General features: G+C 44.9%; 2 protein-coding genes across 2 annotated transcripts; one reads left to right on the top strand and one right to left on the bottom strand.

The window, feature by feature from the left end:
- Positions 1–1,916: 1,916 nt before the first annotated feature.
- On the top strand, positions 1,917–5,790 carry CCR75_003773 (uncharacterized protein). Its single transcript, XM_067961866.1, has 2 exons — positions 1,917–4,551; positions 4,613–5,790. Exons 1-2 carry the CDS (start codon positions 4,538–4,540, stop codon positions 5,010–5,012), a joined length of 414 nt encoding a protein of 137 aa, XP_067823080.1. The 5' UTR covers positions 1,917–4,537; the 3' UTR covers positions 5,013–5,790.
- On the bottom strand, positions 5,773–9,213 carry CCR75_003772 (uncharacterized protein; the record flags this gene model as incomplete). The annotated part of the gene is made up of 3 exons (XM_067961865.1): positions 5,773–8,425; positions 8,493–8,624; positions 8,690–9,213. 3 exons carry the CDS (start codon positions 9,211–9,213, stop codon positions 7,108–7,110), a joined length of 1,974 nt encoding a protein of 657 aa, XP_067823079.1. The 3' UTR covers positions 5,773–7,107.
- Between the last annotated feature and the right edge of the window lie 9,177 nt (positions 9,214–18,390).

The following is an 18,390-nucleotide window of genomic DNA, read 5'->3' as shown; positions in this document are numbered from 1 at the left end:
ATTTTAAGGTGTCGGATTCTGTCAGCCCATGACGGTAAACATCTAACGCAGAACCTCCAATGAGTCTCACTTAAATAGGAGTATGAGTGGTGCTGTCCTATACCAAGCTTCCTAGGTGAACGGACAGGTGATGTTCATATTCTTAGTGCCCCACTGGATTTTTCTTTAAGCTGGAGTAATGTGTCCGCCAGATGCCGCGTTGGGCTGCCTCTAAAATCGAAGGTTCAAGTCCGATTGATTCGTTACGGACTACAATACCTATGAAGCGTACCGGAATGATAAGGTACAGCTGTACCCATAACATTTGGCTCTTTTCATAAGAGTTACATGAATACGCGGTAGTCAATGTCAGAAACTTTAAAATTTCAAATTAATCTACTCTTTTAGCACAGCATTTTAACTTTTAAATTACAAACTAATCTGATTTAGCATTTAAAATGCCAAGAGAATTAAATTACAAGCTAATCTCATTTAGCATTTAAAATGCTAAAATAGCAGATTAGTTTGTAAGCTAAAAGTTTCTTAAAATTGACTATCGCGTATTCATACATTTAAACGTCAAGTGTGTGTTAGTTAAGTAAAATAGTCGTGACCAACACATGTCCGCTTTGCTTTGTCGGATCATTCATCGTACGCATGTAGCCTACCGTTTTTCTCTTTGCAGGCTTTAATTTCGTCCATATTTGATCAGGGATCCATCATAAGCTGCAAGTAAGCCACTCCACAGGAGAAGCTTTGGTTTAATGTGCTAGCAGCACCAGCGGCTACGATTCTGCTAGAAGCTGTAGGTACAAAATTGTTTCCATTTTTGCAGACCGTTGAAACTTTCTGAAATTATTTATTCTTTATAATTCGTGTTGAAAGGGATCAATTGTCACAATGGATGAAAAGTGTAAATTTTCGCAACAGCATCGATATCCATTTGTCATCTACCCACTGAATAAATTCTGCTGTTCATGTGGCCTGTAAAATCTCGCACTCTTCAATTCAAATATCCGTTGTGCTAAAGATGAGGTGCATACATTACCATCCAGCTGCGTACTGGAACATCGAAATTCGAGTAGATTTCGTCAAGCGATCGTAGACTTGAAGCTATGCGATGCACAATCCACAGACCAATTGCACAAGATTGCTGCTTGTAGTAGATTTTGTCAAGCACGCTGAAATTAAACTGGCTTGTGTTAGTGGGATATTCATCTCACATGATGCAAAATCGATCGGCGGAATGTTAGCTCTATACAACTGACCATGCTTTGGCATTGAAGTATATGTCTGTGACTTCACATTGTATTTTTCCAAGTGAAGATGACAGCAATCGCAATGATTGCTGCTTTAGACCCATCGGCGCCAAACCTTCGACACTCATTTTATCGCGTACTTGAAGCTCTAGCAACGTCCGAAAGTTCTGCATCAGCTTTACCGTTCGCTAAAGATGCGGAACTGGTTGCGTTTCAACAACAACACCTTGTGATACTTACGATTCTCCTGGTAGTGAGTTATGGATCAATGTCGGTGCTATCTGCGGCGCTAGTTGCGTACATGCGTTACAACCGCCATGTTGCGCATAAAGGTGACAGCGAAGCCTCGCGAAAAACGTTGTTACCTGCATTTGAGCCATTGTTGTGGACTTTGTGCGTCGCGACAGGCCTACATGCTTTGTTTTTCACGATAGCATTAGCAAAAAGATTCTATGTTCCAGGCGGTGATGTTATGATTGTAGAAGCCATGAGCGCTGCACGTCAGTTCGTGGTCGAGCTCGTGGTTGTGTTCATGCTACAGAAAAGCGTCTCGTTGCCAGCTTTGATGCGATCGATTGTGAGCACGCTCATCTTATCATGCTACGCGTTGCCTTTTGCCTGGCTCATAACAATCTATGGCCAAAGCACCTATACTCTAAAAAATCAATGGATAATGGCGGCAGTTCGCCTCCTCTTTTATTCAGTCTACATGTATATTATTGTTCGTCCACCAGCGCGTGCGACCAGACGAACACTGCGTGAATACTGTGCTTTTGGAATCGTATACCAACTGCTTGAGATTGCCTACCGCTTCATTTTCATCTATGGGTATATACGCCCAGCTTTTGCGCTCACTTATATTCAATTGGCGTGGGGATCACTTTGCCCCATTTTCTTTTACCGGTTGCTTAAGGCCGACACAGAGCATTGGCGTGGACTTGGACAGCGAGCAGTCGGCTTGCAAGCCGTGTTTCGCAAAGGGAATATTCATGAGCGTGTTTCATCTCAAGGCCTTCACGTTCTTATTGAAATGCACCGCAAGTACATTATTGATTTTTCCTTTCTTGACATAAAGCAGCGTATTGGCATCGGGTCGACAGCTGTAGTGTACAACGGACTATTGAATTCAAAGACTCCAGTTGCCGTAAAAGTTTATACGCCTACAAGCGTGACGGAAGACACTGTGGCGGCATTCTCACACGAAGCAGCACTTTGCGGAGTGCTCAACCACCCAAATATCGTTAAATTTTACGGTATGTGCGTTTCGCCCCCGACGATCTGTTTGGTGTCAGAGCTATGTGTGGGTAGTCTTGATGTGGTGACACAAGCCTTGGCGCAACAACACCAACACGCTCGACGCCAGCAATTTTTGATCAATATTGGCTACATGATTGATGCCGCACGAGCGGTTGCTTATCTCCATAGCTTCTCTCCCGCTTTTGTTCACCGTGATATCAAACCAAGCAACTTTCTGGTAGATGTCGAAGGCAACGTTAAGCTTACTGACTTTGGCGAGTCTCGCAGTCTGCCAAAAGCCGATATTCCATGGGAGACTAGCGGTCTCAATGATCCAAAAATTAATGCCGTCGTGAGTGCCGCAGCATCGGTATTACATCCTGTTACTGTCTCGAGCAGTCTTTCACCAGATGCCGAGCACTACCACGAGTATCCAAACTCGATGACAAATGCAAGCACCAATTTTCACAGCAATGGAGTAATCCTAACGGACACTGCCGATAAGAATATAGGACTAAAGCCAAATTTAGGCAAAAGTGCACCGGAGATGACAGTCAAAGGGACAGTTGACTATATGGCACCAGAATTAATCAATGGACGAGCAGGCGTCGCTGCCTATGAAGAATCAGCCGACGTCTATTCGTTAGCAATTACCATGTGGGACATCTTGAAACCGGGCTCTGAAAAATACCCTGGTACAAATGACAACCATTTGCGCGTGCTCGAGTTGGTCATGTCGGGCACTCGCCCAGAGCTCGACCGTCAATTGCATGTCGGTCTTGCAGAAATTATCACTAGCATGTGGCATGGGGATGCAACCGTTCGCCCAACCGCTCAAAAAGTCGTCGCGGCTCTTGAATGCATTCAGGAAGAGGTATGCTCAGCATTCGCATTAGAAATGTGGGATGGATTACATCACGAATCAACGTTGCTTAGGAATGCTGGATCGGGTAGAAGCGTCAAGAGCTTTTCCGGCGAGCTAGCAACGCAAAAGATGCAAGATATTGAAGCTGTAGGATCAGTAGGCGAAGGGATTCGTCTTGGCAACATGCTTATGAACACTGGTCTTTTGCATCATCAAAAGCACTCGCTGCCTTTTAAAAGCAGTGACGATGTTTATTTTTTCGACGAGGATAATGTATCTCATTGCCAGCCATTTATCGTCCTAGAAGGCCACTCTTGTAAAAGCGGCGCTGGCTGTACGACTGCAAGGCGCCGTCCAGGATCAACAATGGGAGGTCCACTACCATCGCAACTTGTGCAAACTTCCGGGTGGTTTAAAAGTTTACAGCGTTCGCATCAGCCGACGGATCAGACGCCTTCGTTCTTGACAACGTCAACATGGGTCATGAATTCAAAGGGCTCCTCCTATGACACTATTGCGGCATCAGAATCGCCCCAAGAAAACAGTGCTTTCGCTTTTGTTGACGCTGCAAGTAACGAAACTAAAGAGACGGAAGAATGTGCGTGTCGAAAGCTTGGAGAGCGACCCAACGTACGCAAAGCGGCTCGTCATCGATTCCTTCGCAAGTACCGTGCAATACCAGAAGATAATGTTCTTACTGCCAATTTGTTGCAGACAGAAGAATTAACGTCACCCCAAGACCAACAATTTCTGGACGAGTTCGACACACTAACAAAATAGCTTGATTTCTTGGCGGGAAATTAGCAATTCCTTTTCCCGCCACTGCATGTAATTGGTCAAAAGCTTAACACGTTTGAAGATAATTAACGGGCTGATGGTCTCCCCCGAGTGTCCAATCTGCTCGCGTCATGTGCGCTTAGATAATCTTCTCTTACACGTAGAATCTTGTCTGTCAAAGCAGGAACAAAACAAAATATTGCTGCCGTCTACCAATATAAAATTTTCACAACCGGAAATCTCATCATCCACATCGCCCCCTGCTGTTAAGAGACGCAAGCACTCATTCGATGACGTTTTGGCTACTCCACTAGCGGAGAGGATGCGACCTAGGTGTATAAATGATGTGGTGGGTTAGGAGGAGCTTCTTGGCTCTGGAGGGTTGTTGTCCTCGCTTATTGAAATCGACCGAGTGCCCAATATGATCTTGTGGGGGTAATATGATTCAATGATAGTATCAATGTTTTCTCTTATTTTACATTGTTATATCTTACAGACCCCCAGGATGTGGTAAAACGACATTAGCTCATGTAATTTCTAAGCGGACAAAATGCAAATTTATAAGCTTGTCGGGTGCGACGTCTAGAGTCGGGGACCTGAAGAACGCGATTGATCGAGCCAGAGCTGAATGCAAGCTATTTCATCGAAGAACCATTGTCTTTACGGATGAAATTCATCGCTTCAATAAAAGTCAGCAGGATATTTTCTTGCCGCCGGTGGAAGATGGCACGATTACATTAATTGGTGCCACAACTGAGAATCCATCATTCGAAGTTAACAATGCCTTGCTTAGTCGTTGTCGTGTGTTTACACTTAAAAACATACCCCAGAATCCATCGAAAGAATCCTTCGACGAGCTGTGCAAGATGCTGATTTTGGAGGCATGCGATCTTTAACGACAAACCGAAACTTAAATGCAGTGCCATATAGCATTGCAAATTGCCACAGAAAAATGATGAAAAATCATCGATCGAAGTCGATCATGAGGCGCATAAGTACCTGGCTATGCAGTGTGCTGGTGATGCGCGAGTTGCTTTAAGTTGTTTAGAGATGGCACTTCAAACTGCCCCTGTGGATACACAGAAAGGATTGGTGAAGATTTGTGCCATGCACTAATGCAATCGTGGTGCATGTCGGCGTTGCGGTCATAAGAAATTGTTTGTCGATGCTTGAAAATGCGACACTCTATTGGTTGGCACGAATGTTGGAGGGTAGTGAGGACCCCTTGTACATTGCTCGGCGTCTCATTCGAGCTGCAAGTGAAGATGTTGGGCTCGCAGCGTTTGAACTACTACCGATGGCTATTTCGTCGTATCAAGCTGCTCACTTTATTGGAATGCCAGAATGTGATGTCGTTCTCGCACATGTTGCAACGATGCTGGCGCGTGCGCATGAATCCATTGAGATATATTCTGCGAACAAACGTGCTAAAAAATCGATTCAAGAGTGGGATAAAGGCGCTCTGCCGAACGTGCCGCTCCATCCTCGCAATGCGCCTACGAAATTGATGACCAGCTTAAGGATCAATCGTATTTAACCGATGGAAATGATTGGCACACACTTTTTTTAGAAAGAAGAATATGATGGACAATTCAAAAATTGGTTGACGTAAAAGTAGTGCAATTTTTGCATGTTTAAGAAGTTTTGGTTGACGGCACGATTTTACTAATATATTAAACAATTGCAGTAATTCTGGTATGAAGTATAGCAACTTTATCGCTTGTACGGTAAATTTGCATTTTATTTTTAATCCTAGCACTCATTAAACGCACTTATTATTATGGAGATCATGAAAGCGCTGTGATTTTAGATAACTTATGAAGCCCGTTTTATATATATTGGCTGAAAGCGCTGTCATGTTTGATAACTCGTGGAGTATTGGCATGGAAGGTGTTTTCGACCGGTATCGATTTGGTGCTAAGCGCGAGCGCATCGAAGATACCAAAGACACGACTTCATGTTCCAACGCAATTGTTTTTACTGCGACTGCCCCTCCAATATTTGTGAAAAGGCGCAAAATTAAGGAGCCGGAAGGCGTCGCAGAATCTCAAAGTAGTTGCAAGTGGCAAGAACGATGGCATGCTGTCTGTGACGATTGCTTTCAAAAATATCGACCTTGTGTTCACTTCCCAGAGTCCCGACTGCGATTACTTATTGTTGGGCATAATCCCTCGGACCACGCGTGGAAGACTGGATATTCGTACAGGTAAGCACCACGGAAAAAGATCCATGGGATGTAGGCGCTAATATTGGGCTGCAGCAATCCGACAAACCGCATGTGGATGTTATTGACTGGAAATTTTCCACCTCAATCTTGGAAGGGTATTGTGCCCTCATCGGCAAAGATTATGGACCAGAATATCTTGCCTCATACTCTTGGAGTTGGCTTTACATCCATCGGATTAGAGGTACGGGCATTAGCCAGTTTAAAAGGACCAATGACGCTAATATTGCATCTCGATAAACTCAGCCTGGAAATGATGCTTCAAAATACGGCAAAACAACAAGTAAGTAAAACAGGACCCTTCGTTTTTACTAATTTATGTAAATTTTATTAATTTGTAAAAGTGGCAGCATGGCGAAAATCTTTTTTCCGCCGGCTGCGTCACCATGCCAACCTAGTGTGCCAAAATGACCACAAGAATTTGTCGCAAACCACCATCAACGAGGAAATAATCGGCATTGAAAGACAACGTATAAAATGCAAACATCCTCACGCCCCTGTCCTGATTGCGTTTTCTGGCAAACGGCAATTTAGTTATTTATTTTCACCGCCCTTGTCCAAAATCGATGAATACGGCAAGCAAACAAAACTCCCTACAGAGTGGCCACAAGAGCTTCAAGGAGACAGTGAAGTCTGGGTTCTTCCCAGTTCCAGCGGTCGAGCCGCAATGACAACAGCTCAACGAACACTGCCCTATAAACAATTAGCGGAACGAATGTACCAATTTTGTTGAAAATACGTGTAGCAGCAGCCAAGTCGTTAAAAAATTACTTGGAAATGATTTTAAAAATCTCCGCGACATTCGGTCGCTCTGACGGCTCATACGAGAGACACCGAAAAATTAATTCGCGATAATCCGCCGGAACGTCTTCTGCGAGCGACGGCGTCAAACGCTGCGCTACCACTTCAGTAGCAATAAAAATATCAGCAAGAGTTGAGCCACGCTCCTCTAGTAAATGCTCGAAAAGTATCTGCCGCGACGAAATTTCACAAAAAATTACACCAAGTGCGTACACCTCAGCTGCAGCTGTCATCTCGTCACCCTTCAGCAATTCGGGTGCCCGACTAGCAATATCTCCGAGTCCATATGAACGCAAAGGTACAAAATTTGTTCGAAGACTTAAGGCATAATCAAAGATATCAAGCTTGCAAGTGAGCTGTGAATCAACTAACACACTCCTAGCCGTTAGATTACGTGACAGTTTACTTCCTTGAAGTGATCGAATAAAATTTAGTCCACTGCAAATGTCCTTGCTCATTTGAAGCCGCTGAGACCAAGATAGCTCGATACTATTATCCGCCAGTACCGTTCTTAAATTACCTTTTGACATGTGCTCCACCACAATTAAAAATTCCTCACGTTCTGTCCAGCTACATCCCACAAACGCCACAATATGATTGTGCCGGAGCGGAACATATGACGACAGAATTGCATTGAGCTCTTCAATAACCATGTTTATCTCGCGTGGTATAAACTTCAGCGCTACAACTTTAGTATCTTTGTACTCGCCAAGCCATAAGCCTTGAACGCCAATTTTTTTGTACAGGGTCGTCTGATCCTTGCATAGGTCCATGGCTGCCAAAATATTCGCACGTTTTAAAATCGCATGCTCCATTCCCGGCTCATTCCTGTGACCCGCAAGTAAGTTTTCGTCACGATTGGTAAATGCCAGTCGTTCGTCAACAAACTTGCTCGCCTTTCGCTTAAAACGACGAAAGAACGAGAGAAATACGGCAATAATTACTGTACAGGCACAACCTACCACGATAGCGGTAATCGAGAGAGCACTGCGAGGACTGTCTGAGTTGCCGGTCGCTTGTGTCTCTAAAGGTCCAGTACTGTGCTTATTGCTGCTAGCGCTGTCATCGCTTCCAGCATAAAGCGAATACGATGGGCTTGTCATTTCTTTGACTATGCAAATTGTAAGATCTCCAATTATTTCTTTCTTAATACACGACGAAGAGGCATTCCTAGCCATTATCTCAACATTTCCAATAAGTCTTAGGTCCGAGATATTGGTCAGCTGTGAGTATTTGTCCGCCGTCAATTCGATAGGTCCCATGATCGTGTTGTATTCTAAAACACTAAATCAACGGGTTGACAACGCCAACGTCAGATAAAAAAAAATCATACTAATCAAAGTCGACATACAGTGTCTTGACTGCCGGCATCAAGTCGAGCACAGCCGTTGGAAATGACAAAGTACTGTTCCGGATTATCACTTGCCGAATCGACACCGACGCCCCAAGCTTAAACTTATGCACCGTCGCTCTGTCAAAAATCCTGCAGTCATAGCAATAATAATCAATCAAACAACGATCATCCTTGTACTTCTTCTATCGTCTTACAATTGATTCAAGTCCACCCCCGCGGGTAACCATTGGTCTTCAAACGTCGTATTCATACCGTCTACATGCACCTGCACGAGACTTGGCATGTTTGCCAAGGCATTTTTACCGAACGAAAGCGACAATTCCACGCTCTCTAGCGGCGTGGGGTCTGCCAGCACAAGAAGCTTCGAAATAGACATCTCTGGCGCGTTCGTGAGGCGGAAATCCACCTGGATTTTATAAGCCGTTCCTCGCTCCTGTAATCGCATCTGAGATAGCGGTGCACTCCAACTGTTAAGCGTCCACTCAGCATCAGTTACGTATGAGTCAAAAGTGACAGACCGGAGGACCTGCTTCATCGTGAGGAGTTCGGATGCCGCAACGGACGAGAGTTCAAGAGGCAGCAGCGTCACCCCTGACGGAATTGTACTCGCGTTTCCTTTTTGAATAAGTACAAAGTGCTCATTGACGGACGCCCCAAGCCTCTGTAGCTGCAATGACAACAACCCGAACAAGACCAGGCTGCGGCGTCGGGTTTTCATTCTCGAGTGGCGAATGTTTGATAAAATTTAAGTACCGGTTTTTTGTAAGGTGCTGTATTTATTTTTCTTTATAGAATTGACATACGCAGGCACGCCTCCCCTTTACATCAGAAAACGCAAAATTTGAAGACCACTGATGAGGTCATGATTATGGCGTTGATATGTTAATGCAATCGTTAATAGTTTCGTGATGTTTGTATTATAATTACGAATTCCCTTGAATTCCCTTGCCAAGATAGTTCGAGAAATTATTATTGACAATATTCTTCTTGCTATCCTTGATAGCAGCAACTACGCATATATTTATAGGAATGATCCGTTGACTGGCAAACCATTGATTACTTGCTGATGCCGGCGAAACATACTGCCGAATTGCCGTCAGCCCGCTGAAATATTGATTTCTGATTATTTATGACAGGACGCATATACTTTTTATTCTGCGCGAAATTTGGTGACCAGAAAAGATACATAGCAAAATTTGAAAGGCATATGGTAAACAGCTTATTTCCTAAAGAAATTCAATATTTTAAAGAGACGCCCAACTCTCTAGTGTGACCGATACGAAATTTGAGCAATTCCAAATTTGTGGTACATGAGCAATTAACGGCGAAAGTTACTAATAATAGCTACTACCACAACGTGACCACGAGCTTAGCTTGAGACGGGGTAACAGAGCACAAATACGGAGAAAGCGTGCTAGAAAAACGTGTATTTCTTATCGCTATGTATGTACCTTGCTTTAAATATAAATTACGCGTGTAAAGCGATCCAAGGACTTTCCCTAGTTTCATCATCTTTTTACTGTACATATGGTGACTGTAACGGGGCACTGCCGACTTGTACAGCTTCAGTTCAAGTCCACTTTGCACCGCTTCAGTGCAAATGGTGCACACGTCACTTCACGTACACTAGTACGTGCAGAGAAAGACTCTCTTCAAAACTCTTGCTTTAAAGAAATTTAAAAGAATACTGTATTAAAGTAATTCAGTTCTTCTGTTTCTATCTATTTAATACTACCTTAATTAAAAACTAACACAAGTCAAGTAATAAAGTCTTATCTGTCTCTCTCTTTGCGCGCGTCCAGCGCTGACTGGACCGCGGAGAAAGTAGCCATAATGGCCTATATCTACCATTGGATAAGCTTTCCGAATATTACTACGTAAGGTAATATTCTCCAAATATTATGTACCTTTTGAATAATATATTAATTATCAACCTTTACGTATTAATTTCATGTAACGATACACCACGTTACATTACCCCTCCCTTAAACGAAAATCACTCTAATTGTCGTTGAATAGAGTGGTCACTATAAAGCCACTTAATTGAAAAGGATGTTGATTGATCAAAACCATGATTTTTAATTCTATCGCATGGTTAACAAGTCCATGCGGTCAGCGAATAGTGCGGAATCTTCGGCTACGATACATCCCGCCGCCGGCGACGCATTATTGTCTCTTGCGGCAGACATTTCGTCTGCCGTAGTATTATCTTCTCTTGCAACTCTAAATGTTGCGGGCCACGTGGTAAGTCACCACGTGAATGCGACCCCTCTTTAGAGGTCGACTATGAATGCGAGTCGGACGAGATGGCCAACACGGGGAGAGCGGAACATTCCCTTGACGTCGTCAGCCGGCTGAGTATGAGCCTTCGAATGAGGGGCTCAATTGGGTAGTCATGCTAATAGCCCTATAGCATGTTTGGTTTCGACGATGAGGATGATTTACCATCGTCAGCACCGTCTCCCGTGCCGTCGCACGCACTTATCCCTGTGCGTGGTGATGGCGATGGCGTAAGCCATCGTAATAAAAATTCTTATGGTACCTCGGCTTCAATGGGTATTACTCAGGGGAGTGCAGACAGTAAAATGTCTCGTCCTTGCCCCTGAGAAGAAGCCGTGGCTTTTGCCCGAACGTATAATGGCAACAACAAGCGAGATAAAAGCTCGTTGATGCAAGCCTGGAACGCGTTCATTCGCAATGTCAAAGACACGGACGCGAAGCCTGGCTTCAAAAACTTAACGTGATTCGCGCTAAGTTTGACAAACGAACTCCAACTGGTGCAGATTTAAACTGCACCGGTTGTCTCGTGAGGCAGGACTTCCATGCCCCATATGGAATGAAATCTGTCCGTGTTGTGTCGAAAAAGGGGATGTTTATTCCCTTTCTTCGCCCTGGGGAAGGTCTCACATCTCTATCGAGATGCGCGATGCGATTGACATTTTGCAATCGATTTACAGGCGCCAGGGGCGCGTGTTTTCCGATGGACCTTCTGAACCATCGGATGAGTCTCGTCATAATGACAGACGAGGCCCTCGTCTGTCAACAACCAGCTGGGAACGAGGTTCCCAGCTGTCATGCGAAGGTGGATAACCGCGCCAGCGAACCAGATAACTCGTTCGCTGCCCCTTAACATCACGGTGGTTTTGAATATGTTCTACAAAGAATCATTGATCACCTTGGTAATCCACCAATGGTTATGATGAAAGGGAAATTAGATCCGAACCATGTGCCGGGTCTAGATTTCAAGATCGACAAACTCGACCGGTACCACCATGTATTGGAGTAGGGTCTTGGACACGAGCGCGGTATGCGTCACTCGTTAGAGCAGACGGTGACAGATCACTATATCGAACGGTCGGAAACCCGTTCGAAGAGCGCGTATGCAATGTTGGAGTACGAAATGAGATATTACGCTCCTCGTGATTAGCTGTCGTCTGCTCTTCATGTTGAGCTGTCGTCACCTCATGGCGGTTTCGAGGATCTTCGGACCCAGCATGAGAATCTCCAGATTCAGCATAAGAATCTGGTTTGTGACCACAAGAATCTTCTGAGGATTCTTAAAAGGGGGTGGTCGAATCCGTTCGCTGAAGAAACCGCGTACTGATGGTACGGGCGGAGCCAGCCAACGTAAAACGTAGGATGCGTTCGCATCCTTCGTGGCAATTATATTGTGCACGCATTGCCTCTGCGATGCAGTACACGGCATAGCCCAATGAGCTTGGATAGTAGTATACTACTACCCACATTAGTGACTACATGCTTAGGTTAGTTTATCGTAGTTAGTAATACTAGATCATTTATTTAAATGAAAGGATATTTGCTCTTCCATGTTTGTCAGCGTTCCTTTTCTGCCGGTCCCTGTGTTCGCAAGAGAATCCTGTACGAAACAGACTACTGATTCTCGAGCCAGCAGAAATTCCTCTGCTGACTTATTTGTTTTGTCTTTTCAGTGCACTTTGTGCGTACGCCATAATATATTTCTCTTCTTCGGCGAGGGATTCCTCGCTGGTACAATTTATTTTTTTGGGAACAATAGTGTAATCACTACTGCTGAGTTTCTCTCTTTCGATGTCGATTGCATCAATATTGAGATCATTCGCGTCGTTGGTAATTTCGATGCGTGATGAGGATGACTAGAATATTTCTCTACTTGGGTGGGTATGCGTGGGTGGCGTAAGCCATTCACGAAGAACGGTGTATGCGTTGTAGACGCATGCACCAAACTTTGATGGCGAATTCGACCATCGGTAAAATTCGCTCCGATTCGGATACAATTGGTCGTAACCTCAAAGTATCTTTTCGAGGACGCGATGGACGCGTTTCCTCTGACCATCTGTCTCCAGATGATCAGAAGTTGACATAGTCAGTCGTGTTCCGAGAGATCGGAACACGGGTTGCCAAAACTCCGCCGTGAGCCGTGGATCTCTATCAGAGACCAGTTCACGGGGTAAACCGTAGAATCTGAATGCCGTGTCAACAAAGACACGGGCACAGCCCGGAGCCGTGACTCTGTGGTACTGCAGCAAGATATACCATCTTGCTAAATCTGTCTATAAAAACAAGGATTCCATTGTTTTGTGACCGATATATCCGAAGCCGAAGTACATAGATACGGACTGCCAATATTCTGCCGGGAGTGGTAGAGGTTGGAGCGTTGCACGGGATGAAGGGCTAGGCTTCACCTGTTGACACACCTCGCAAGCACGAATGTACTTGCGCGACAAGCTAATACTGGCGGGGCCAGTAAAAGTCGCGACTTTCTGTGAGATAAGTTTTCTCACGTCTACGTTGCCCAGTTGGTGCATCGTGACACTCAAACATGATGCGCAAGCGCAAATCATTGTGAGTTAGGACGAAGACACGTGGAGTGTCGCCGGCAGCGGCTGTGTAATATAGTAAGCCGTTGCGTGTTGTGTATCGATCTGATGACTAATGATATAAAGCCGGTAAATCTTTAAAAGATTTATCGGATGGATTCATCGGCTCATCCATGAAACGCAGAAGGTCTTTATTTCTGTGTAGGCTTTCTTTATGTCATCAAACAAAGTTGACGACAGAACACTTATAATGAGTGTTGCAACAGTGGGATTGTTTTCACTGTTGGGGTGCACAGCTGACTCGAAATCGGGTCGGCGTGATAACGCATCAGCGACGACATTAAGTCGTCCTGGTTTATATTCTACGGAGAAATTATACTCCGCGAAAAAGGATAGCCACCTCGCCATTCTTTGCGAGAGGTGTGGGCTGTTTACGGCCGTGCGTAATGACATGGTCCGTATATACAATGGATGATCTATCTCCGAGGAGATAGACCTTAAATTTAGCCAGTGCATATTTCATGGCAAGAAGTTTCTTGTCATGGATTGGGTAATCGCGTTCAGCTGGTTGCAGCTGACGCGATTGGTAACAGACGACACGCTTCGCGTCGTCTGTATTGTATTGCATTAACGCACAGCCGATTGCGAAATCGCTGGTGTCACAGACCACGTGAATGGTTTGTCTTGATCGCAATCGCCAAGATGGACGATTCTATCAAGATTTGCTTGATACCTTTAAACGAACGCTGACAATCAGCGTTCCATAAGCATTTCTCGTCTTTTTTCAGAAGACGAGAGAGATGGACTGTCATCTCGCATAATTGCGGGAGTACTTGTGCAAGTACGCCGCTAATCCAAGGAACTTTCTAAGTCTCTTGACATCGACTGGAACTAGCTAGTCGGTAATTGCCTTGATCTTTTCGGGATCAGAGCGCGCGCCGTGTTTACCGACAATGCACTCAAGAAGTGGTATTTCGCTTGCAGCGAATATACACTTTTGAGATCTGCATACAATTTGTTTTTTCGCATTAGTGTAAGAGCCTTTCGGACGTGGGTACGATGTACTTCAACGTCCGACTTTCCATTCATGGCTCTGCAGTGAACGAGGATATCATTAAAATAACTCACTGTGGCATTACTAGCCATTCCCAGAGCATCCACTGGGAGTGATCACTGCTGTGTATCCCGTTCACGCAAACTAATCTGATAAAATCCATCCATCAGATCCATAGACGAAAAAATGGTACTTTTAGACATACCATATATGCTTAAGTCTTTTTTTAGATATCGGCGTTTGAGCCGGTGCCGTTGCAGCATTCAGTTTATTGAATGCGTGCACTATCCGCCACCCTTCTTTGGCCTTTCGCACACAGAAGGTCGGAGAGCTATGTGGGGAGGTTGACTCCCTTACATGGCCCGCTTTAAATCGATCGATAAAGAATTTATTGATCGCAAGTACTTGTTCACGAGACAGTGGCCACTGCTTCATGACACAGTACTTCGAGCCCAGTGTAAGCTTGATCTCATGTCGAGTGCCTTTATCCTTAGGCAACTCGCATCGACCTACTTCAATTCAAATCTTTGTACAAAAGATTTGTCTAATGTGACTCCCAGGATTGAGAAGTGTATCTCTCAATCCGAGACTTCGCATCGAGAACACTTTCGTCCATCGATGAGCTGCTAAGAACCCGTTGTTCTCTGCAAAAGTTACCGCTGACCAAATATCGGTTACGTATTCGTCCTCTGTGATGAGTACGCAGATCGGCTTGATTCAGCCACTATGCAGATCTCTCAAGAACTGTTTAGGTCCTAGGGTCGGTAATTGAAATACCTCCGAGGTTAACTTCGGAGGCGCATCCAGATCAAGAGTATAAGCGCCTACTCTTAATTCGTCATTAACCAAGACATTTAATGTCTCAGTGTCTTCCTGGGACCCCTTTTCCACAGGCTGCCGAGAGATTGTTCCTTCGGGATGCTGAAGTCTAGTCACTTTAGCATTGACTTTTTGAGGAACTTACTTCTCAAGTACCTGGGGACTTATTCCCTCAACGTTTTTCGACTATGATTGCGCTATCACAGTCACTCTCTGCTCGACCTAGGATCATCGTGCTGTCCCTTTTGGACAACCGGTATCTTCCTTGGGTGTCACCAGCAAGGCGTACATTCATGTCTCAATCCAATCGACTAATTCGAGTGGTGGACCTTCGGCGCTGCCTGTGCATTCGCACAGCCACAGGCAGCTGACTTCACAGTGATTAGTCATCACACTTTGATCTTGTGTAGTCGTACTAACAACCGTACCACGAATGAGGCCATCGCACTCACTCTTAGTACATCCACACGCTTGTGGACGCTCCAAAACGTTCATCAGATGATGACCATCTGATGAAAATGTAGCAGGCATCTTTACGGATCGATGCTGCCAGCTGATTCTTGGCTCATACTTAAGATAAACCTAGGATGACACCAAATTTGTCATCCAAATCCAGTACGATGAAATCATTATCGTACTGTTAACCCTTCAACGTGTGTTGAATGCCAAATACACGTTTCTGTACTGTTACAGATGCGCCTGTTGCTAGGCGCACTGTCACCCTCGTTAGAGAAATATCGCCCTCGATAATTTGAGTCAGCGATCTTCTAGCGATTGGCGTCAAATGAAATTGTACGACGCCCAACAATCGACAAGGGACTTTAGTGGCAAAATATTTACCTCTATAATTTCCCAGGGGATAAGGTTTAAGTCATCATAACACACAATGGTTGTGTGTGAGAGCAACTTTCGTTAAAAGGCCTGCAACTTCTTGTGACGTTGCTGGATCAGTAGGGCGCTCCGCCCCTAATGACCCCGACCGTTTTTGACGATCCGCCTCGCCGTTACGCAACAGCGTTGGATCCGCGTCATCCGCTTTTTCGTACCGGGAGGTCGATCGTTTCGCTTAGTGTTTCTAGACATTGGACGTGGGGAACTACACTCATAGCCGTAGTGGCTCGTCTTTTGACAGCGACTACATTTTTGCAATCGTTTGTACTTGGGAGCGAGATTTCTCGCTTTCTACATAGGAGAGGTCTATAGGTTCTGGACCTCCGTTTTCTTGTCGTATCGGAGAATGATAAGCTTCCGAGAGAGCAAAAGCCTGTTTCAGGCTGAAGTCCTCCTGTTCCGCTATAGTGATCGATTGGTCGAGCAACTCTTGTTCAAGTCGGAACAGGTGAGTCTTGACAGGACCGTCTGCGAGACCTTTGATAAAGACAGTTACCTGTTTTTGTTCATCAATTGGATGACTCACGATACAACTGACCAGGTATCGTGTATGCTTGTAATAAGCGTGAAGGTTACGCTTGCCCTGCTTCAAATCCAAGAGCTCGGCTCGAGCCCTGAATTTGGCACGTGGCTGCTCAAATGTTTGACTAAGCGGGATCTTAAAGACCTCATACGACCCAAAAACCAATAAATCGTGAAGCTTAAGCCTAACGCCCAAAATTTGGCCCGTCCCGCTAAGATAGACATTCCAAATTTCACTTTCGTCCCATCATCATTGATGTGGCGAGCTTCAGTGGCGTCGCCTGATTCGACGAATCATTTTAAAAGGAAGTTGCCTCCGACAGCCTCAAACTTAGAGATTTTGATCTTTAAGCTTCCGGTCGACGCGGAAGCGTCGGCCCTCTAGCAGCATGTAAATGCTGCTGTCTCTTCCGACTGTTGAGCACCCTGTTTTCTCTCAACTCCTCCGCGTGTTAAGAGCCTTGCTGGTGAAGCAAGGCTACTTCTCTCGGGCCGCGTCAGGTTAGTGTTTTATGAACTCGGCTATGGCTGCATGCTGTTCATCTCTTCCCAGAATATACCCCATGGCGCCAACGGCTGCCCACATACGACCGACCTCACTCGTTCGATCGCTCTCCAATCAAAGCACTCAAATGAGTAAAATCTTCACGCGTGGCGTGATAGCCTTCATGAGGGGCTGGAAAGCTCCCTCCTTCTTCATCCAACATGCCCATGTTGGATGGAACGTCCGTAGGCCGTTGGACGGTCTACGAAGTGCTACTAGGTGTAACAGGGCACCTTGTGCTAAGGCTGACAACAGTACTAGTCGAACTACACTGACTACAGTAAAGAAAGGGTGCCTTGATTACTTCACGTACACGACGTGCAGAGGAAGGTTGAAAGTAGCTAAGAAGTCTTAGCTACTAAGAGTTAATTCTAAGGCTTTATTGTAACAGGGCACTGCGACTTGTACTGTTTCAGTACAAGTCCACTTCACACTGCTTCAGATGTGAGTGGTGCCTCTCGTTAGGTGACGTACACTGTACGTATAGAGGAAGACTTCTCTTAAGGCAAGTTAGCTTAAGAGTGTAAAATGAAAACTGTATTAATATAGTTAAGTGTCTTGTTAATCTATCTTTGTAAATGTTGACTTAACTATAAACTAATACTAAACATGTAAATGAATTCTTATCTATCTTATCTTGTAACCCTCTTTGATTACTTCTACAGCTGATTAGTCTGCGAAATAAATAGATAGACATAATGGTCTATACCTATTTATGGATAATAATTCAGGACATTACTATTTAAAGTAATTTCCTCCAAATATTATCTACCTTTTAGATAATATATTAATTAACAACCTTTAAGTGTTAATTTCATGTAACGATACACCCCGTTACATCACCCCTCCCTTAAACGACAATCACTCTGAATGTCATTCGATGGAGTGGTCGCTAAATGACCACTTAATTCTCTAAAATGTTTTTGATTGGTCAGATCCATCATTTTAAATTCCATCGCATGAAGGAACAATTCATGCGGGGTGAAGATAGTGCTGAACCTTCGGCTGCGGTTGGTGCAGCCGCGGGTGACGCATTGCTATCTGTTGCGGTAGACGTTCCGTCTACCGTAGTGTCTTCCACTCGCACAACACTTGGTGTTGCGAGTGCACGTGGTGATTCACCACGTGAGTACGACCCCTCTTTAGAGGTCGATTATGAGTGCGAGTCGGACGAAATGGCCGACTCGGGGAGGATGGAACAGTCGCCTGATACCCGTCAGGCGGCTGATTATGAGCCTTCGAATGAGA

Source organism: Bremia lactucae, linkage group LG1 (genome assembly GCF_004359215.1).
Source record: "Bremia lactucae strain SF5 linkage group LG1, whole genome shotgun sequence".
NCBI lineage: Eukaryota > Oomycota > Peronosporomycetes > Peronosporales > Peronosporaceae > Bremia > Bremia lactucae.
The sequence above is the reverse complement of the archived record's forward strand: the minus strand, read 5'-3'. Positions and strand labels throughout refer to the sequence as shown.